The 24,215-nt window shown below is 36.1% G+C and overlaps 1 protein-coding gene across 1 annotated transcript in view; it reads left to right on the forward strand.

Annotated features, from left to right (window-relative positions):
* Tbc1d32 (TBC1 domain family member 32) overlaps positions 1–24,215 on the forward strand; it is a 146,319-nt gene that overhangs the window by 67,952 nt on the left and 54,152 nt on the right. Inside the window, 1 exon segment of the mRNA XM_090338207.1 lies at positions 3,283–3,371. Within this exon segment, the coding sequence (XP_090194333.1) occupies positions 3,283–3,371 (89 nt within the window).

Below are 24,215 nucleotides of genomic sequence, written 5' to 3' on the forward strand. Positions count from 1 at the left end.
TGCCCTGCTTGGTAATTGAATGCATTCTCTCAAGCTGGCCAGTATCTTTGTAAATGGCATAATTTCTAATGCTTGTTTTAAAGAAAGGAGACTCCTACCTTTCTTTCATTAGCTTGTTGCTGAGAAGCTGCTTCTTGACTTAGGAAGCAGGTTCCCCTTCTGACACATGACATGGTGCTTAGAAACAAGCTGTACATAGGCAGCTTTCCCAGGAACTTCACTTTCTTCCCTAAGTGGTCATCTATCAATGTAATCCTCTTTGAAGGAGGAATTATTTACTGTAACATTTGTTCTCTGGAAATGCATTATCACTGATGGATTGTTGCAATCTACTCTTCCATTAGCTTGTTGGGCACACAGACCTTCTCCTTCAATCATTTTTATTCTTCCATATCTAGTTCTTAGAATCAAAACCAGAACTTTAGTGTTACAATGTTCTCCCAGATATCAGGTAGTCTTAGCTTTGTATTCAGATTACTGGGCTAATTTCATTTACCTATACTAACTAATTCCTTTTTAATGAGAAAAAGAAATCTGTAGTAATCATTTCATAAAGTGCTGTTAGCAACTCCCCAGCATTCTTGGCTCACATAGACAAAGTTAATGCTACATAAATCTAGATTATTCTATGACGTTTGAGTATGGTAAAAGTATCAGCAATTGGTCATATCATGGAAAGTACAATAATTACTAATCAGTAAAAAATCCACCTGCTGGAAGAATTACATGGTAAACATCTTTTCCTGTGTCTTCTATAAAGCCTACCAGTATAATATTGTCCAGGTGTCTGGGCAAGTGAAGAAGATCTAAATGACTCCATCTCTGTGACCTAGTGAGGAGAAGAAGAGAAGGGGGATCTGAGAAGACAGAGAAGACAGTGGTAGGGAGTGAGAAACTAAGAATATGAAATGAGTTGCATAGCTCAGTTTCTTTTCTTTTTTTTTTTTGGTCGGTCATGGGGCTTGGATGCTGGTCCTGAGTGCTTTTCCTGAGCTCTTCAGCTCAAGGCTACCGCCCTATCCCTTGAGCCACAGCATCACTTTGGTTTTCTAGTGGTTAATTGTAGATAAGTTTGACGGACTTTGTGCCTGAGCTGGCTTTGAATGGTGATCCTCAGATATCAGCCTCCTGAGTAACTAGGATTACAGGCGTGAGCCATCTTGACTGGCGGTTTCTCTCTTAAGGTTTGAAAAAGGAGTGACCAGCTAGCTGGGAAGCAGAACACATTTTTTTTTTTACTCTTTTATTGAGATTGTATATTTACATGCACAGTCATTTTTATATTCACACTGATAAGGATCATCATTCTGATTTACAAAACATGAATGATATAAAATACAAAGAACTCAAGTTTTACATAGGAAACAAGTTTAACACTTTGAACATTATTGATAAAATTATTTCTTCCTGATCGGATGATATATACATTTCTTTCCTGTTGCTTAGTATCAGCTATTTCATCTTTCTTTTCCATTCCCTTGAAAAATAATTTTTTATTCTCATGCTAATAAATATTTATGCTGATTATAAACATTCATTAACATTAACACTCCTACAAGACACCTGTAGAACAGTATAAATTCTTCCCCCCCTTTTTTTGTCTGTCTTGGGGCCTTAACTCTGGGCCTGGGCATTGTCTTTGAGCTCTTCAGTTCAAGGCTAGCTGTGCTTTACCACTTGAGCCACATTCCCACTCCAGTTTTCTGGTGGTTGTTTGGAGATGAATCTCACAGACTTTTGTGCCTGGCTTTATGCCTGGCTAGTTTTGAACAGTGATCCTCAGATCTCATTCTCCTGAGTAGCTAGGATTACAGATGCAAGCCCCTGGTTCCTGGCTTAAACAGTATGAATTCCTAAGTATTAAGTGTAGTTGTTACTGAAGTGAGTTTACAGAAAATCCAGTATTGTTATCTTGAATAGTGATTTTGAGTTATGCATTATTTCTTCTTCATAAGCTTTATTCCCTTGACTCTTATTTATTTGGTGTCATCCTTCTCAAAAGTCTCAGTAAATTTTACATGGTTTGACTGTCTAGTAAAACCTTCCTTTGCCCTATGAGTCATAGATATATTGTGCACTGAAACTCACAGGAAGAACTAAGTTTCTTGGTCAAGAAATTCAGCAATGAGAGAGGCAAGATGTTTGTTTGTGAATAAAGTACTTAAATCAATATCCAGGTATGTACACAAAAGCAGGATAGAACGAAAAAACCTTCTAGAGGGGCTGGGAGCTTAGCCTATTGGTGGAGGGCTCTCCTAGCATGCACGAAGCCCTGGGTTTGATTCCTTGGTACCACCTACTCAGAAAAAGCTGCAAGTGGCACTATGGCTCAAGTGGTAGAGTGCTATCCTTGAGCAACAAGTGTCCAAGGATAGTGCTCATGCCCTGAGTTCAAGCCCTGGGACTGGCAATAAATAAATAAATAAATAAATAAATAAATAAATAAATAAATAAAGTAAAAAACCCTTCTAGCGAATATTCACTTATGTGGAGATTAGTATTGTCAGTGCTTAGGATACTTGGTGTTTAGGCTCTCTTTTTGCAAGCTTCCATAGTATTAAAGCCTAATTACATAATGGAGCATTTGGAAGAACATTTATGTTGTTTTAACTCCAGAATCTTGCTCTAAGGCATAGTACCATTCCCTAAACCCATCTTAAATAAAGGCTGCACATCCATTATGTCTGTCTTTCTGTCTATCTATCCATCTATCTATCTCATCTACCTATATCTGTCTATCTACCTATTTATTCTATCATCTATCACCCATCTGTTTTATCCATCCATTCATCCTCTGTCTCCCAGTTACTCCAGATCAAAGATTTACATGAGCTAGAAGAAAATAGTTATAAATGAAAGCTCTAATAGTTACTGGATAAAACTTTCAGAGCCATTGTGCTTCACCTTTGTATATTTTGGATTTGCTTCTCAATGTAATTTACTGGTTTTTTTTTTTGTAGCTTTATCTTTACTCAACTGTATAATCTGTTTACCTGATCCAAAATGTAGTGTGAATTAATAGTTTTTTTATCTTATTCTTGAGCATTTAATTCAGTCAGGAACTTTTACAAATTCTGATGCCTGGGCCTAACCCAAAGTAGTTAATTAAGAATCTCAGGGCATAAAACTTAGACATCTGCATTGATTTGTTATTTTATTTTCACATAGTTTACAAGTAATTCCAAAGTAAAGCTAAATATTATTACCAAAGATGAAAATGTATTTTTTTTCATTTAATTTTCTTTGAATAGTTTCAGTTAAGAGAATGCCTTTATTTTTCAGGATATAATTGATAGACTTATCATTTTGAATTCTGAAGCTAAGATCCGTTCTTTATTCAACTATGAGCAATCACATATCTTTGGTTTAAGGTAAGGGACTAATTTTATTTTACATGTATTTTATGTGTTGTGTAAAAATAAGCATTCTATATACATTATATTTTTTATTGTTGGAGTGATGTACAGAGGGGTTCTATATACTTTAAAAAGAAACTATTCGTTAAGGAATTCTATGCTGCTGTCAGAAAGAATGACATTGTCCCATTTGTTAGAAAATGGAAAGACTTAGAAAAGATCATATTAAGTGAAGTAAGCCAGACTCAAAGGAACTTAAGCTCAATGGTTTCCCTCATTTGTCATAATTAGTAGAAACCTTGGGCTCTCCTAGCAGAGATTTGCAATAGAGCAAAACCTTGATACAAAAGGCCAGATAGTAGGATGCTGAATGAAAGGATCTCTAGGATGTAGAAACATAAGCCATATAATGAATGAATGTTGTTCTTAAAGTACTATGTTATCTCTCATCTCTTTTGCTGTCCCTTGGTTATCTCATATTGTTACAGTATCTCACTTTGTTACCTGATATATCAGATATATTTGTATTTGGTTATTTGAAATTGGATAGGGAACGGGGGAAAACAAGATGAGGGGTGGGGCTGGGAGGGAGGGAAATGGGGACCAAGACATGTGAAAGGGTATCAATGGATGGGAATGAATGCACCATCTATCTGGCAAATATCATGTAACCCTTCTATTAATTAAAATAAAAAATATATGAAAAAACATATTTTAAAATGTGTTTTCTATAACATTATAGATAAAGCAAAGTACAGAAATTAGGTTATGTTATTATACCTAATTTAGATTCTGAATTCAAGTTCTGTCTTACTGATATCTTTTACTTTTGCTTGATTTACTAGAAGCATATTGGGGATTATTTCTCTGAGTTTACTCAGTAACCTGGGGCTTTCTTGTATTGGTAATTAATTAGACTCTTGCCATAATAAAGCCTTTGAAGAGGGTTAGACATGGATGATTTACTTTGAGGCCCAAATTTTTGCTCCTTGGTATTGATCACTACTCTTCAATTTTCCTTTTCTTGAGGTTTAAATCTTTCTGATTGAGTTCATAAGTTTATTTGGCATGTTAAACTTGGAAATAAAATAGAGTTGGTAGTCCGCAGAGACTTAGAGAATTCTGAATCTTTTGGTCAAATGGAGATATATAACTGGCTTTCAAATCTACAGTTTACTATCTTAAAAAGCAGCTGAATTTGCCAGATAGAAGGTACATTAATTCGCGTACATTGATACCCTTTCTCATGTCTTGGTCCCCATTTCCCTCCCCCCCCCACTCCACCCCTCATCTTGTTTTCCTCCCTTCCCTATCCATTTTCTATCTGGCAAATATAATGTAATCCTTCTATTAATTACAATAAAAATATATGAAAAAAATTATAAAATTAAATCACTTTATCATAAGGAATTGGGAATATCTTATTTTATTCTTAAACAAAAATCTTTCCTGAGCAGGGATATTTTATTCAGCCCTGTAGGTAAAAAAATCTATGTAAAGTGAAATTAGTCCTAACATAGTGTCATATACTTTAGTTTTTGAGGTGTCAATGAAAATAAAAACAAAAATTAAAATAAAAAGCTGTCATCAGTCCTAGGTCAGAAGATTTACCCGTTACTTAGAGTATGAAATATACTTATCTAGCTTGGAACTGGTGGCTCATGCCCGTAATCCTTGCTACTTAGGAGGCTGAGATCTGAGAATCACAGTTTGAAGCCAGCCATCAGGACAGGAAAGTCTGTGAAACTCTTAACTCCAATGAATTACACAGAAAAAAATCTGAAAATGGCACTGTCACCTAAGTGGTAGTGATAGCTTAGAGCAGAAAGGTACTCAAGGACAATGCCTAGGCCTTGAGTTCAAGCGCTAGGACTGGCAACAACAGCAAAAACAGATGTGCTACAAAATTATGAATAAATCTTGATGTTATTTAAAATTAAAAAAAGCAGCTGATTAAGGGCATCCTCTGTTTTCATAGGATGTTTTTTCTCTTTTTACAAGCAAAGTAAGTTTTTCAGGCATATAGGGGATCAGTGATAATGTATTACTGAAAAAATAAAGCAGGGACTGGGAATGTGGGCTAGTGGTAGAGTGCTTGCCTACCATGCAGGAAGCCCTGGGCTCGATTCCTTAGTACCAAACATACAGAAAAGGCTGGAAGTGGTGCTGTGGCTCAAGGGTAGAGTGTGAGCCTCAGGGAAGCTCAAGGATAGTGCCCATGCACTGAGTTCAAGCCCCAGTTCTGGCAAAAAAACATAACAAAACAAAACAGAAAGCAATTACTTTTCTGTAATTAGAATTTTCTGATGTTAATATAGCTGCAGCTATTACAACTCTTGAAATGGTGTGCTCTTATTTCAAAAAGTTTTTTATATATTTTTATTGTAATTAATAAAAGGGTTTCATGATATTTGCCAGATAGAAGGTGCATTAATTCACGTACATTGATACCCTTTCACATGTCTTGGTACCCTTTACCCTCCCCCCCCCTCCCGTCTTGGTTTTCCCCCCTTCCCTATCAAATTTCAAATAACCAAATACAAATAAATTCAATATATCAGATAACAAAGTGAGGTACTGTAACAATATGAGATCCCCAAGGGACAGCAAAGGAGATGAGAGATAACATAGTACATTAAGGACAACAATCATTTGTTGTATGGCTTTTGTTTCAATATCCTGGAGGGCCTTTCAATTAGCTTCATACTGTATGGCCTTATGTATCAAGGTTTTGCTCTATTGCAGATCTCTGCTAGTAGAGCCCAAGGTTTCTACTGATTATGACAAATGAGGGAAACCATTGAGCCTAAGTTCCTTTGAGTCTGGCTTACTTCACTTAATATGATTTTTTCTAAGTCTTTCCATTTCCTAACAAATGGGGCGATGTCATTTTTTCTGACAGCAGCATAGAATTCCATTGTGTACAAATACCACAACTTGTTGATCCACTCATCAACTGAGGGACATCTAGGTTGGTTCCATATCTTTGCTATGGTGAATAATGCTGCAATGAACATTGTTGTGCTAGTGGATTTAGTATGCCCTAGATTCTGGATGGTTGGGTAAATGCCAAGTAGTGGAATTGCTGGTCATAGGGGACTTCTATTTTTAGCCTTTTGAGGAACTGCCACACTGCTTTCCATAGTGGTTGAATGAGTTTGCACTCCCACCAACAGTGTAGTAGTGATCCCTCCTGGCCACATCCCCTCCAGCATCTGTTATTATTCGTTTTCCTGATCCTGGCCATTCTAACTGGAGTGAGGTGGAATCTTAGAGTTGTTTTGATTTGCATTTCTTTTATGACCAGAGATGTTGAGCATTTCTTCATGTGTCTATAGGCCATTTTTGTTTCTTCTTCAGAGAAGACTCTCTTTAAGTCTTTGGCTCATTTTTTAATGGGATGGTTGTTACTTTGGAGATTAGTTTTGGAATGATTCAATTTTTTGAGTTGTTGATATATTTTTAGATATGAGGCCTTTGTCCGTTGTTTGGTTGGTGAAGCCACTCTGTAGGCTTCCTAATTAATTTACTAGCTATGTCCTTTGCCATACAAAAGCACCCTAAGTGTCAGCACCCTACCATTGGAGGCGGAGCTGTCCCAGCTCCCACAGGCCCACCAGGCTCCTCTCCCAGGCCACTGGATCTGGAGAGTGGAGGGCGCTGGGACCCTGCCTTACAACAGCAGTTAGGGTGTGTGGGAAAATAGGAGCCAGCATCTGCCCCCCCTCAATTCTTGAGCAGGGCATCCTCCAGCTGGGAATCCTGAGCAAGACAGCACCAAGGTGCCCCCCACAGTCACAGACTCTCTGACAAAGCAGTGGAAACACAGCAGGGATCTGAAGGGTTGACTAGCAGCCAAGCTTGCCTTCTGAGAATCAAAAAGGCGTGGCTCTGCCCTTGGAGCCCATTTTCTCACCTGGGCCCTGACCCTGGGAACAGAGTGGTCTCCTGCTGGTCCTACTGAGAGCCCCTGGAAACTCTCAAACCCCAGACCCTTGGCTGGGGGCCGCCCCTGGAAGCAGCACAGGAAAACGTCTGCCAGGCGCGCTCAGACTGAAGCTCGCAGATCCATCCCATGGTCCACTGTGAGGCCACTGGTTGGGCTAAGAGCTAGTCGTGCAGCAACACATAAGTTTTATTCTAATACTTTCCAAACTTTGTACTCAAATACGCTACCTACTCACCAAGTTAGGTCAATTATCCTTACGCTATACCTTTTCTTCATTACGAGAATATTCTTACACTCCTACATTAATCCTCTTGTACCTCCCCTGACCTCTCTCATTCTATTTTTCTATCTCTGGTCCTCTGTTTGTCTTTCAACCCTTATAATGCAGGGATCTACACTTGATGGCTGTTGAGCAATACTGTATATCTAGGTGTTTAATTATTCTCTAGGCTCAGAGGGACTTAAAGACAATAGAGATTGGATTGAGAGGCTTAATGTTTTGGTTATAAATCGCTTATCAGTGGATGTCTTCGACTGGTCTGTAAGTGCACAAAAAGAAAGAGTGATAACACCAATCAAAAATTGTGAACATCTAGTGTCTGCCAGCTACAGAGGTCTAGGTTGGTTATATCTGAAAAAGTATAATCGTATTTCGTATTAATCTTGCTCCCATTTTCAAATGGGGAGAACAAGAAACTCAAGAAAAATGTCAAATCAAGAAACAGCATCCCCCACCCAATGTAAACAGACAATGGAACAGTCACTGGCAAACCTAGAGGAGAGTCTTCCAAGTGCTATACAAATGCAATTGATAAACATCATTAATGAAAAATGTGAAAATATAAAGAAAGAGATAAGGGAGGAAGCCATAGCTAAACAAGAGGAAACCATAATCAAAATGTTTTTTTGCTTTATATCTTACCTTTGAGTTTATAGCACCAGGTACATCATATAGCAATATATATATGTATATATATGTCTCTCTCTCTCTCTCTCTCTCTCTCTCTCTCTATATATATATATATATATATATAGTAGACAATATGTTGGGAAAAAATCCATTGAATGAAGTCTCCTTTGTCACAGAAAGTTTGTTTCTAAGTTCTGTGGTCACAGAGTATAGATATTTCTGACTGTTCTTATTTATGGTGAATGAATTTCTTTTAATGATTTTTCCTCTTTTGTAATGGTTTTCTCTAGTGCTCTTTTGGAAGAAGACAATAATAGATTTTATTGTCCTATAGAACAGCAATCAAAACTGTGATTGTTCCAGGGGATGACATATTAGTTTTCATTCTGTGCGCTTGCTTGTGATATCAAGACGGACTTATCTGGCTTGCCTTAGAAAACTTATTCCTTTGTTGATCTATGTAATGACCCATATTATGATCTTTAGCCCTAGATCACCATAGATTAAGCTATTTGATGATTACTGGTCATGTGAGGGGGTGTCACTCATCTTTAAAATGGAAGATACTTACATTATTTTTCTCATGTAATTGTAATTCTTATTGAATTAAATATGAATAATTCAAAGGCTTAAAATGGTACCTGGTACACAGAACACATATAAGATAATAGCAGTAACAATATTAGCAAATTAGTACACATATAATAGCGGTAACAATATTAGCAAATTAGTACACATATAAAATAGTAGCAGTAACAATATTAGCAAATTAGTATTAGCAATATTAGTACTTCATATATGTGTTTATATCTACTTGCTTTATGTGTTTTGTTGTTGTTGATATAACTTTGTTTTTAACCAGTCCTGGGGCTTGAACTCAGGGCCTTAGCACGGTTATCAAGGCTAGTGCTCTACCATTTGAACCACAGTACCACTTCTAGCTTTTACTGGATATGTGATACTGAAGAATTTAATCCAGGGCTTTCTGCATGCCAGGTAAGCACTCTTCCAGTAGGCCAAACTCTGGGCCCTGATATAACTTGTGTATTGCAACAGATAGAAGAGACTAGTGCGAAGCATTAATAAATGTAGATTTTTACTCTCCACCATAAACTTTTTTTTAAAATTCTGAGTTTTTATTGGCTAAATTATTCCTACCAACCTAGCATTGTGATTGACTAATATTCAAGAAGATTGCTTCTTTGATTAGTTCCCTAACCTAATTTTTCTTCCTAACCTCTTCTTTTATGAAGGATCATTCCTGTCAGTGTGAAGACATTTCTTCAGATTCCCCACCTTACAATGAAACAGAACAAACCACCCACACAAAGAAACTCCCCTCCACTTCCCATCTTCTCATTTCTCTAGCCATTGTTCTATTGCTCCACCTCTCGGCATAACAAATGCATCTATATAAATTGCCCCACTAGCTCCCTTGTCTCTCCTTGCCTGTCTTTGAATTGATTTGACTTTATAACACTTTGTAATTATGAATTGTTCATTCAGCTCATCTGAATGGCACTTTTAATGACTATTAATGACTCTAATGCATTTTTATTTTATTTTTATTCTCATCTTACCATAACCTCGGTAGCAGTTGATATAGTGCACTGTTTATTTCTGTATAAAAATTGACTTCTCTTTACTTCCATGATACTACTCACGGTATTTAGGACTGCAGTGTCTCATTATTCTTTAGACAAGCTCTGAAGTTTGGAATACTTAGCCGTGGACCTAAGCTCAAGCCCACTTTTTTTTCCCGCTGAATATTTTGTTTCTAATTTCTTTTTACCTGTGGCCTTTTAAGATCCAAATTTACATATTTCTCTGGCATCACAAACTTAGCATGATTAAAATATACACCTCCCTCCACAAAAATAAACGAAATGTATCCTTTTTTTCTTTCTCATGAAGTGGCCATTTATCCCTGCAGTTGCTTAATTCTAGAGACATTTAAACCTTTCCTTTGTTTCTTTTTCAAACAGTAATTTATCTTTAAATTAAAAAAAGAAAGAAAATTAACCAATGTAGGAATTTTAATACAATAAATTAAGCTAAGTTCTTCCTAATTCCCAAGATTATCATTATTAACATTGAAGAAAATCAGTACAGTACTTTTTCTATGCAAACATAAACAGAAAGATGGATTTCTAGACATAAATTCACTTATGAAAATGGAATTATAATGTAGTTGTCATTTTGAATTCTAACTGAATTTCATAGAAGAGGAAAAAGAAACCCTAATGAGACTGAAGGAATTGCTGAATTTCAAATAACTGCTTTTTTCATTTCAGGAGACATTATTTTCCCAGAAATTCCTCTAAGGCTAATTTTAAAAAGATTGTGTGAAACACTGCAAGAGTTCTGAGCATTCTGTTTCACTTTTAGACAGGATGGTTGACTCTCTACTATGAAAAATTAGGATTTTTTTTCCTGTCTGTGTCAGTATTATGTACTGCTATAACAAAATACTCAAGGCTGGATAATTATAAAATAAAAGTTTATTTGATTCATGATTTTAATGGCTGGAAGATGCAAACAGCATAGTGCCAGTGACCATGCAAAAGCCTCTAGTTGTGTCATAATATGGTGGGGAAATCAAAAGGAACCATACAGAAGGGAAAGAGAATGGAAAGACAGGAAAGTGAAGGGATTCAGAGGCCAGGGTCACTCTTTTTGCAACTGACTAGGGTCTTGTAGGTTGAGAAGATCTAATAAGGGACTATCACTGCATCCCCATGCTAGACCTAATCATCTGGGAAGATTCTACACTCCCACTGCAATACCAGCTCCCTGAAGACCAAGCTTCCAGCTCATGAACCTTTGAGGGATACACTCAAATGATATGAGCCCATAGTACTCACCTTTACCTGTTTCCTAATGTGCCTTCATCAGTTGTCTTTCCACCCAGGAAGGAGATTATGCTAATGGTGAGTTTTCAGAATTGAGATATACTATATGTAGTACCTTTAATGTAGGGCAACAGAATAATATTTGTCATCTTTAAGTACTTTATCTGTTGACTAATAATATTGAGCACTTCTGGCTATGCCCTGTGCTAGCTGAAGGAAGCCAGTCAGTGATGAGTGGGTGATCATTTTCTTCATTGCAGAGTGACTAATCATATATTAAGGCAGCGCAAATATAAGGGAAGAAACATTGGTGGAAAGCCTCTCCTGCCTCATTCACATGTTGATTTCCTGGCAGTTCTAGATACCTTTGTGGGTATTTTTTCTTTTTCCAATAGTAGATCTCTGTCTTTACTGTGTACATTATTTCTTACCCTCGCTCAGCCAGAGCTAGTGCTCTGAGAAAGTCAGATTCCCTCTCTTCCTCAAACACAGTCTTTTTTATTACCTCTATGACCACTTTTTTCCATCCTTAATGCTGCCTTCAGTTTTCTTCATAGACAAATTCTGCCATCTTTCAAGGCCAAGTATGCCTCATAAATACCCCATAGCCTGTTTCCTTTATCCTGATTCCCATAAAGTAAAGATTTAATTTATTTATCTCCTCTTACTAAACTGTCAGCTTCACAGAGATCTTTGTTTTCTTATCTACTACTTTGTCAAGCACTGTTTGGTTCTTTGGCTAATATTTATTTGTTGTATCTGTGGGTTAGTTAAAATAATTGCCCAGAAAATTGTGGTTCTTCCCAAGATTTAGCTGTTTAAAGTTTGTTAAGAATTTGGGTTTAGAAGAACGTTGTACTAGACATTTTATTTAAACATGAAAACTGCATGGCTCATAGGGAAATAATTAAGGCTCATTCATTATTATTAGTTCATTATATCAAGCTACAAATTAAGTTTCAGTTACAGAGTATAGGATTGCTTATTTTGAACAACTTACATCTTATATAATAATTCTTAATTAAATATACATTCAAATTTAATATAGTTAAAATGTTAGTATATTTCTAAAACCTATTATTTCTTTGCTTCATTTAAAACTTAATGAGGTCAATTAATCATCAATTTTCTTCAAAACAAAATTTAGAAATCCATAGTTACAGAATCATTTTTAAATTAGTCACTATCTATTTAATACTATTTTGTATGTACCAATGATAATTTTTTATAGTTTAGTGAAGAATATTATACATAATTGCTTCTTTGTAAAAGTCTAAAGTTTAAGATGACTTTGAAAGGAAAACCACTCAGATTTGTTTTATTTAACAAATTATAAACACATTTGAGTGTTAATGTTCCACATTTGTAAGTCACCAAAGTACATATTCCTAGAACCCTTTTTCTAACTAGATTTAAACCTGATTAATGAATTATTGGAAAGATCATGGATAAAAGATGAAATTAAAAGTCTACTAAAAATAAAAGAAGAGAAAGAATATATACAGCTGAACCTGACTGAACCCAGAGGAAGGAATTTGAAACACAAAGAGGACTTTAGGTATCTTGTCTCCAAATAGTACCATGCTTTACCAAGTGTTATTTATTTATTAAAATGCACTAACAAGCCTGGCGTCAGTGGATCATGCCTGTAATCCGAGCTACTGAGGAGGCTGAGATCTGAGGATCCTGATTTGAAGCCATCCTGGGCAGACATATCCATAAGGCTCTTAACTCCAATTATCCAGCAAAATGCTAGAAGTAAGATAGGTGTTAAGTGATAGTGCACAAGAACGTGCGGCCCTAAGTTCAAACCCCAGTACTTTCACAAAACAGCATCAGCAACAAGTATATTGAAAAAACTCTACTCTTGTATTTTAAAAGCTCTAACCTCTGGCTTTAAGGTACACAGCATTTGTGAAATTGGGATCTTAATTGTTATGTAGAAGAGAGTGCATTCCTTCCTATACTGCTCACTAATGCTCAAGAAGAATTTTGTTATAAAAAATCTGTTCCTCATCTGTCTTCTACATATGTTGTTATAGGTCACTGAAAGCTTCAAGCTTTGGACTTGGGGTAGTGGTGTTGTGTATGTATAAGAAGTATTTGTATAATTCAGGTTTCTGTTTTTTGTTTTCTGCTTATCCAGGGCTTGAATTCTGGGCCTGGGCACTATCTGTGAGCTTCTTTGGCTCAAGGCTAGCACTCTACCACTTGAGCCACAGCAGCATTTCCAGCTTTCGCTGAGTAGTATTTTAGGAGATGAGAGTCTCATGGACTGCTCTTCCCGGCCTGGCTTTGAACCTCGATCCTCAGGTCTCAGCATCCTGAGTAGCTAGGATTACAGAAATAAGTCTCTGGCACCTGACTTGAGGTCTCACTTATCATTTTGTTCACAAGGCAGGCAGGGAACTGGTCTTGACACTTTTGCTAATCTTTGTGTGATGGTCAGAGGAAGGCTTTTGTTTGTTTTGAAGGAATAAGGTAAGTCAGATCTTCTATTTCATTATTTTGACCTAATCTTTATACTTCTTTCCATCTATTTATTTGGGGTTTGATTTATTCTTATTTTTCTTCTAAGAGTTTTTGATACATAATTATTGCTTGAGATACAGCACTGCTTAAGGTGTGTTCCACATTTGATTTTGTTTTTTTATTAAAGAATTTATTGACATTGATTTTTACATCTTATTTTAAATGACATGTTTAACAAACACGTATTCAAGAAGGGAATCTCTATATAAAATCACTGGCACTTAGATTTTAGAACATAATTAAAATTAGGCTGAGGTTTTGTATGTCATAGATACATATTAATCTGTGTAATAAAAATTATGTCTATTGAGTCATAAATTTTTATGTTTATGTAGTTGTGTTTGTATTTCCAATACCATGTCCATAGCATTGGGTACGCAAATATTGAGTCCTCGTTCTTGTACTGTTTGGATCTAATAGCCACATATTAAGGATACCATGTGCCTTTTGTTCCTTTTGTCTTGACTTGTCTCACTCAACATGATTCGCTCTAGATTCATCCACTTCCCTGTGAATTTAATTATTTTATCTTGTCTGTTGGCTATGTAGAATTCCATTGTATATATCTCACATTTTTTGCATCCATTCATCTGCAGTAGAGCATCTGGATTGTTTCCATCGCCTGGCTATTGTGGATAGTGCAGAGATGAACATAGCTGAACAGGTGTCCTTACCATATCCTGGGTTATGATGTTCAGGATAGATGCCCAGAAGTGGTATGGTGGGATCGTAGGGAAGGTCAATTTTCAGTTCTTTAAGAAACCTCCACATTGCTTTCCAGCTTGGCTGAACTAGCTTATAATCCCACCAGTGTAGTAGGGTTGCTTTTTCTCCATAACCCTGCCAGCATCTGTCATTGTCTGAGTTCGAAATCTTGGCCATTTTAATTGGTGTCAGGTAGTATCGTGGGGTTGTTTTTATTTGCATTTCCTTTATGACCATGGATAATGAGCATTTTCTCATATGCTTTTCTGCCATTTTAACCTCTTCTTTGGATAAGTCTCTCTTTAGTTCCCTTACCCACTTAGTGATTGGTTTGTTGGGTTTGGGAGGATTAATTTCTTGAGTTTCCTGTAGATACTGGATATTAAGCATTTGTCAGATGTGTTATATCTTTTCCCAGTTGGTTGGCTGTCACTCTACTTTTGTGGCTATGCTTTTATCTGTGCAGCAACTTATTAGTTTTAGGTAGTCCCATTTATCGAGTCTCTCTCCAATCTGTTGTGACCCTGGGATTCTGTTCAGGAATCTTATGCCTGTGCCTCTGAGTTCCAGTGTCTCTACTACTCTATCATGTAGCAGTTTCACGGTTTCCGGTCTGACATTGAGGTCTTTGATCCACTTTGAGTTAATGCTTGTGCATGGCAAAAGGCTAGGGTCAATTTTTAGTTTTCTGCATTGTATTTCTATTGTATTTGTTATAATTAACTTTATGTGTTAAAATATGATCTAGTCTGAAGAAGATTCTTTGCATTGCTAGGACTGCAGTATTTTGTGACTGATTTGAAGAATACTCTATAAGTGTCTGTGAAGTCCATTTGATCTATACTTCATATTTTCAGGTCTAAATGTTCTGTCTTTTGATGGAAATGGTATGTGGAAGTCAACCATTATATCCATCCATTAGTGATTCTTTATAAAATTAGGTACATGGGTGTAGTGAGTATGTAACTACATTTTTTTTGTCTGTTGTGGGGCTTGAACTCTGGGCCTGGGTGCTGTCCCTGAGCTCTTCAAAGAGCTCAGGGCTAGCGCTCTGCCACTTGAGCCACAGTGATAATTGTTGTTTAATGGTAGTTAACTGGAGATAAGAGTCTCATGGACTTTAGTGCCCAGACTGGCTTTGAATCTTGATCTTCAGATCTCAGCCTCCTGAGTAGCTAGGATTGCAGGTGTGAGCTCTATGTCTACAATTTTTATATCACCTTCATGGGCTGTTCCCCAAGAGACCAGAAGGTCACTATGGATAATTTTGGCTTGAAGTCTGCATCAAAATAGTCAAATATAGTTATATCTACTCCTGCTTGCTTTTTGGGTTCTGTTTCTTTGGAATGTCTTTTTCCATTGTTTTGCTTTAAGACTGTGAGTGTGTTAGCAAATAATGCACCAAGTTCTTCACTTGTAGGGTAAGAGCTGAGACATGTGGGCCTTCTGCCTACAGTTTTCAGTACTTTCAGACCTGGTCTAGTCATTAACTACCCTGTGGGAAGAGTTGGCTGGTGAAAAATAACTGATTCTGGGGAATGGGGCTTAGAGCCCTTTATTCCACGGGGTAACCCCGTGTAGTTGGGAAACCACTGAGCACTTCTGCCAAGTTGAAGCTGTTTCCACAGTGACTTGTTCATTGCCAGAGAGGGTGGGACCACGGGTCACCATGCCTGTACTGCCCAAGCTGCTGACCATTTAAAGTTCTCCCTCGGTTCCATTAGTCCTTTTCTTCCTCTATACTATTATCTGCCCAGACACTGTTTCAAGTCCCCAGAGCAGCTCATTTTCAGTGAACTCCTTCTCAAAGTCCTACCCAGCTATTACAAGCTGAGTTATGGAAAACAACAAAATGTCTTGCTTTTCCAATGCTAGCCTGTCTTGCAGAAGTAGTCACTGTCACAAGAAACATCCTGTACTTGGTTTATGGCTTGTGGGAAGCGGGACCTTATCCCACAGGTGTGTCTTTGAGTAGAGATGGTGTTACTGGCTTTTTCCTGCTTCTCTCTGTAGCCTTTCTGTTTATCTGGGCTTTTAATTTTCCTCATTACCTCTTTCCCTATCTCATTTCTTGTTCTGTTTCTCCCTTCACAATATAATCGGCCTTCTGTTGCTCTGACTCTTCTTCTTCATGGAGTCAGAGAAAAAGTTCTGTTCTAATAACTGATAACACCTCATACTCAAAACAGTATACTACTTGCTATTTTTTAATCTAATTTACTTTTATGGTAAAGGTGATATAAAGAGAGATTACAGTTACCTAAGTAAGGTGGTGAGTACAATTCTTTTTTTTTAAACATATTTTAAAATTTAATTTGTCAGGATGATGTACAAAGGGTTATAGTTGCATATGTAACATAGTGATTACATTTCTTTTTTTATTGTGATTAATAGAAGGGTTACATTATATTCACCAGAAAGAAGCTGCATAACTTCACAAACATTGATACCCTTTCTCATGACATGGTCCTCATTTCCCTCCCCCGCTTATCTTGATTTCCCCCCTTCCCTATCCAATTTCAAATAACCAATTAAGCACATATAAAATATATCAGATAACAAGGTAAAATATTGTAACAATATGAGATAACCAAGGGATGGCAAAAGAGATGAGAGATAACATAGTACATTAAGAACAATAGTCACTCATTATATGGCTTTTGTTTCCTTATCCTGGAGGTCCTTACATTTAGTGTCATACTATTTGGCCTAATGTCTCTAAATTTTGTTCTATTTTTTGAACTGTTGATGTATTTTAGATATGAGGTCTTTGTCCGTTGTGTGGTTAGTGCAGATCTTCTCCCATTCTGTAGGCTTCCTACTTAATTTACTAGCTATGTCCTTTGCCATACAGAAGCTCTGCAGTTTAATATAGTCCCACTTATCCAGCCTTTCTCTGATTTGTTGTGTTTCTTGGTCCTTATTAAGAAAGTTTTGACCTGTGCCAAGGAGGCCTAGTGTGTCTCCTATTCCTTCTTGTAAAGTTTTCAGTGTGTCGGCTTTTACCTCGAGGTCTTTGATCCATTTGGAGTTAATTCTTGTGCAGGGTGACAGAGAAGGATCCAACTTTAGTTTTCTGCGGGGACTTAACCAGTTCTGCCAGCACCATTTTTTGAAGAGGCTGTCTTTCTTCCATTCTATTTTTTTGGCTCCCTTGTCAAAGATTAGGCCTTAGGTCTGTGGGTTAATATATGGGTCCTCAGTTGTATCCCTTGTTCTTCAGGCCTATTCTTGTGCCAATACCAAGCTATTTTGATTATTATAGCTCTGTAATAGAGTCTAAAGTTTGGTATTGAAATTCCTCCTGCACTGTTCTTTCTGCTAAGAAGTGTTTTTGCTATATGGGTCTTTTATTATTCCATATGAAATTTTGGATTGCCTCTTCTATTTCTTTAAAGAATGCCATTGGGATATTGATGGGTATTGCGTTGAATTTGTAGATAGTCCTTGGCAAGACTGTCATTTTCACATTATTGATTCTTCCAATCTAGGAGCATGGGAGGTTTTTCCATTGCCCCAGTTCTGCTTTAATTTCCCTTTACAGGGTTTTAAAGTTTTCATCAAAAAAAGTCCTGTACATTCTTATTTAAGTTAATTCCTAGGTACTTTATTTTCTTTGAGGCTATTGCAAAAGGACTTGCTTTCCTGATTGTTGCCTCATTCCTCTCACTGTTGGCGTAGAGGAAGGCAGTTGATTTTTGAGGGTTAATTTTATACCCTGCTACCCTTCCAAAGTTTGAATCAGCTCAAGGAGCTTGGGCGTAGAGTCTATAGGATTCTTTAAATCCAGGATCATGTCATCTGCAAAGATGGAAATTTTACTTCCTCTTTCCCTATTTGGATCCCCTTTACGCTTGCTTCTTGCCTTATTGCACTGTCTAGGAATTCTTTAAAACTATGTTAAAGAGGAGTGGAGAGAGTGGGCATCCTTGTCTCATTCCTGATTTTAGAGGGAATGAGTTTAGCTTTTTGCCATTAAGTATAATGCTAGCTGTGGGTTTGTCATACACAGCCTTTATAAGACTGAGGAATGTTCCATGGATTCCTAGTTTCTCCAGAGCTTTTAGCATAAAGGGGTGTTGGATCTTGTCAAATGCCTTTTCTGCATCTATTGAGACAATCATGTGATTTTTGTCCTTGCTCCTGTTGAATTATATTAATTGATTTGCGTATGTTGAACCAGCTTTGCCTCCCTGTGATGAAACCTGTTTAATCATAATGTATAATTTTTTGATGAGTTGTTGTACATGATTGGCCAATAGTTTGTTGAGAAGTTTTGCATCACTATTCATCAGAGAAATGGGTCTATAGTTCTTTTTCTTTGATGAATCTCTGTCTGGTTTGGAAATGAGGATTATACTGGCTTCATTGAATGAGTTTGGCAAAGAGCCTTTGTTTTCAATTTACTTGAAGAGCTTGGGAGTATTGGTGTGAGCTCTCCTTTGAAGACCTTATAGTATTCAACTGTGAATCCATCTGGCCCTGGGCTTTTCTTAGATGGGAGGTCTCTTATTGCCATTTCCATTTCAGTGCTTGAAATAGGTCTGTTTATTTGGATTAGTTCTTGGTTCATTGTGGGTATGTTAATATTGGCTAGAAATTCATCCATTTCTTCTAGATTCTCAAATTTGTTGGCATAAAGGTTTGAAAAGTATTCCCTCATGATGCTCTGGATCTTGGTAATTTCTGTCATGATATTACCATTCTCGTCTGTGATTTTGTTTATTTCTGTATGCTGCCTTCTTTTTTTGGTAAGATTTGCTAATGGTCTGTCAATTTTTTCAAAGAACCATGGTGAGTACATTTCTTGTCAGACATTGTTAGCCCCTCCCTAGTACTTATCCTTGCCATGACTTTTCTAAGTTCTTTAAATATTTTGACTCATTTAAACCTGATAGAATTCAAATTCCAGAGTATAATAATAACTCTCTTTTATGCATTACAATATATTTCCCCTCCCAGGAATAAAAATGTCCTTATCCTCTTCATATCAGACAGTGATTATTATACCTTGTTAGTTCATTTGTAGTCATATCTCCAAATACTCTAATGTTTATTCTAAATTGCAAAATCAATACATCGTATAAAATGGAGAAAATTGATAGGGATGCAAAGGAAATTGGTTACCACAGAAATATTTACTTCTTAGAAGGAGGTTGAAAATATGGGCATTTGACTCTACAAGGCAGTGCAAAGATTTAATTGATATTGATGAGTTTTCCTACTTTGGGCTATATATTAAAACCCTGGTTCTTTGTCTTGTTTCCAAACTTTCTCTATAGGTTCCTTCTAGTGGCCTTTTCTGTATTAGGTTGCATTAATCCTTTATTAGGTTTACTGTTTAAACATGGCATTACTAGCAGGTGCTACAGGGAATCCTATATACACCTGATTTTATTTCCCTTTACTGCATATGGTTGCCACATAATAGTTTTTGTGTTTGAGGTAGATTGTCAGTCTCTTTCTAGACCCTTAGATGAATGCATATATACATGATGATGAAATCTATTTTTAATTTACTTGTTTATATTTTATATAAACTCACTTAAAATTATTTAGAATAATCTTCTTGCTAAAACATCAGACAACATGCCCTTGAAATATTTATCTAATTTGCCAATAGATTTGGAATTCATGTAGCTAATTTCTTTAGGATGCATTTCTTTTTGCTGTATGTTAAATCGTAAGTAGTAAGATATTTCATTGGGACATTTGAATACTTCTTCATGTAACCTAAGTGATTTGTGTGTAAAATAGCATTTGCCTTTTCTTTCTTTTTCATTTTTTTTATAACTTTGGGAAATTTACATTACAACCCACAAAAATTGAACCTGATGATTCATTGTTTATAATCATAATCTGTGAGTTTCAAGACATAATTTTTCTGGTCACTTTCTAGAGTATGCAATAACTGGATATATAAAAATATAAAATAGTAAATTAATTTGTGCACTTTCATTCACTTTGCAAATATAGACTTAATATTATGATTTGGCAAAATTAAAATTCTATTACTCAAGTATTATTTCCTTCGCTTAGTCTAGTGGCTGGCTTATACAAAAATGCTGATATAATTAGTGAACCATTAAGCTCTGATTAGTAGAACATTGCATAAGTAAGTAGCAAATGACATTAGTCGATATCAAGTCTTGCAAAAATCTTTTATGCATAATCATTAATGTGTACACTTAGTGATTAGCATTCCAGATTCATTCATTTGTTGCGTGAATGTTTATTTAATTTTAAATTATTTTTTAAAATATTAAGTTGTTGTACAAAAAGGTTTCAACTTCTTAAGCCAGGTCATGAGTCCAGTGTGTCTTGATCAACTCCACTGCTTCCCTCATTCTTTTTTTCCCCTCCCCATGGTTACCCTCCGTTTACTTAGTGCAGGTTTTCCATAATAAATCTTAACTATAATGAGTGCCTTTGCTCTCCCTTCCTCCCTCCCTTCCTGTGCCCTCCCATTTTCCTCCCCTGGAACAGTTTTGTACTTCCTTGCATATATATTTATACCTCTTGTAGATAAAATGATACATTTTTCCCCTAAAATGTTCCCTTGTTGTAATAGTTAAGTTCAAATGGAATATTAAGATAGAATAATGGTTGCATAAAATGTAAGGAAACTATTATAAAATTAATATCCATATCCTAGTCAAATAAAAATAATCTTCAAACACTCTGGGCTTTTATTTGGTTATGACTCTGTTTTTTTTCTAATGCCGTTCTGCTGTTTTGTTTAGGTGCTTTGTTTTTTTAATCATTTTGGTTATATATTTACTTTTTCAGTCATGTTCTTATGAGAATGCATATCTAGCCCAGAGTGCTAGCCCACAGTCTTCCTGCTTCCTCCTCTCTTGTGTTGGGATAAAAATATGCACTACTATGCTAACAATATTCTGCTTTTAAAAATTATATTAACTTATTTAGTTTATTTATATTTTTATGACCGATTCATGTATTTCTTAATAGTGTATTTTAATTTTATATCTAAGCCTTATTTTAGTGACAGTATTTGCTGGATATCCTATTCTGTATGACCTTTTTGTGTAGCATTGTTTTTAAGATTAATTGATGATACACATGTTTGTAGTTCACTTTAATTATGGCATGATCTTTCACTACATTAGTGTGCCATGTTCAGTTTATGTATTATGCTGTCAAGTGGACATTTGTTTCTTACCCAGTTTTTGCTGTTGTAAACAATTCTTCCTACATGGAGAACATTAGTTACATATCTCTTGTATAGTAAACAAGTAATTATTTATTGTATTATTAAATACGTGTCTTGACATGCAAAGGATTTGTTGAACTTCCTCTTCTATTCAACTGAATTTTTGCTCACCCTTGTGTAACTCCCTCATTGTTTTGCTACAGCTTTATGATATGCTCACTGGTAGAGAAATTCTGTACATTTTATTCTTTTCAAAAAATATCTTGGCTACATCAGAACTTTTCAATCCATATACATTTCAGAATCAGCTTGTCACACAAAACAGCCACTGAAGTTTTAATTACCACTGTATTGAATGTGCTGATCAATATTGACATCTTTATATTATTGAGTTTTTCCAATCTGTGAACATAATATATATCTTCTTTTCATTAAGTATTCTTTAATGACTCTCATTAAATTTTATAGTTTTCTCTGGAGAGAACCTCTATATCAGCTGTGCATTTAAATTTTGGCAGTATATCATGTTGTGTAGTACACATTCTACTACCTAGCATACAAGGTTTTTTAGCCCTTTCACAAATGTGATGAAAGACAAAAACACGAGAACGGATATCAATGTGTGAGAAGCAATGCATCTACTATCTGGTGAATATAACTAACCCCACTATACATTACAATACATATATATATATGTATACACACACACATATATATGTGTATATAGATAGATACATAGATACATGGATAGATAGATCCTTTACCTCCTTGCATCCCCATCCTCTATGGTGTGAAATATTGACAATAACTCTCCCTTTTTTTCCTTATTATTGGAGTAAATGTTACCCCTTTCAAAGGCTATGGCCCTACCCCTGAGCCTGGGCACTGTCCCTCAGCTCTTCAGCTCAAGGCTACCACTCTACCTTTGAACCAAGCCCTACTTCCCATTTTCTAGAAGTTAATTGGAGATTAGAGTCTCAGGTTCTTTTGTGCCTGGGCTGGCTTTGAACTTTGATCCTCAGATCTCAGTCTCCTGAGTAGCTAGGATTACAGGTGTGATCCACTGCGCCTGGTATATTTGCATAATTCTTAAAACACCTCTTAATTTAGTAATTGAAGTTGTTTTGAGCTTGGTACAAATCTTAGTTTTGATTAAACTATTGACTAATAAATTTAGGTGTTTCCCCTCCAGATAATCACCTCATTCTTTTCCTCCGCCTTTTTTTTTTTTTAAAAAAAAGCAGGATGTATCTGTTATGTGGTATTTCTTTTGGGACAGATATGTTCTTTTTCCCATCAATTATTTGTAAGAGGCTCACATTGAAGGATTCTAGTTGGCTAAAATTTTCCTTAAGGGCCAAATCTTCGTGTGTGTGTGTGTGTATCTGTGCGTTCCTTCCTTTTAGCTTATCTTTGCCCCTTGCCTTTCTATTGAGGTAGTCATTTTTCTATTTATTTATACAGACAGTGTAACCTAATAAAATTAATAATTGATTTTTCTGCAGTTTCTTATTCTTTTATTTCCTGGAATCATACTGAGCCAAATGAAATCTGCATCTTGCATATTTTATTTCTATGGTTGGAAACAGAGAATTAGATTTCTTTTGAGAAATTTGCTTCATGTTTTTCCATTTAAGAAGTATATTTATTTTTGAGAATTTGGCCTTTTTTTAAACATTATGTACAGTTATAATATTCCCCCTGCCCCTAATCTCCAGTAGTATTTGGACTATTTGAATTACCTTTACCTACCTTCTTTTTTGGTCAAAATTTTCTGAGATATGCCATGATTATTTTTAGGACAAGAAAAGACACTATCAATATACATCTCAATATTCAAGCTAGAAATCAGTGTACTTCTATTTTGGTTTCAGCTAGCAGAAATGGTTTTATTCTTGCAAACTGTGGGGAGGACATTTCTCTAAATTCTTACTATTTTCTTTGTATTTATATTCATTTGTTCTTATAGTCACATTTTTGGGAATGAGAGTAATTTATATTCTTGATACATAAAAGTATATCATTTCTTTTATGCACTTATAAATGTTTTAAAACACTTTATTTTTATTTTAGAGATAATATACAGGGGTTACATTCACATGAGTCAGGTAGTAAGTACATTTTCTTTTGTACAGAGTCAAGATCCTTCATTCTCTCCCATTCCCTCCCTCCCATTACCACCCACAAGTTATACATGGTTTTGAGTAGTTAAAACAGGCAATTGTTCAAAAATGAAAAAGCATAAACATTTAATAATAATGGTTTTTTAACTGTTTAGTGTTCATGTAGTTTGTTTGTTTGTTTGTTTGTTTGTTTATTTTTGTGGATCATGGGGCTTGAACTCTGGGCCTGGACACTGTCCCTGAGTTCTTCAGCTCAAGGCTACTGCCCTACCCCTGCTACCCCTGGGCCTGGGCATTGTCCCAGAGCTCTTCAGTTCAAGGCTATGGCCCTATCCTTGAGCCACAGCCCCATTTCAATTGGAGATAAGAGTCTCATGTTCTTTAGTGTCCAGGCAGGCTTTGAGTTGTGATCCTCATATCTCAGCCTCCTGAGTAGCTAGGATTACAAGTATGAGCCACTGCACACGGCCATGTAGATGGTTTGTACAATTAAAAAAATATCTGGCCTAGAAATTACCCAATTGGCTTTTGGTAAATAATTGAAAAAACGACAAGTTTTGAGAAGGAGATTACATTTCACAATGATTGAACTGTAGCTGAGATTGCTGTGTGAC

Source organism: Megascapheus bottae, chromosome 8 (genome assembly GCF_031878675.1).
Source record: "Megascapheus bottae isolate mThoBot1 chromosome 8, mThoBot2.hap1, whole genome shotgun sequence".
Classification (NCBI taxonomy): Eukaryota; Metazoa; Chordata; class Mammalia; order Rodentia; family Geomyidae; genus Megascapheus; species Megascapheus bottae.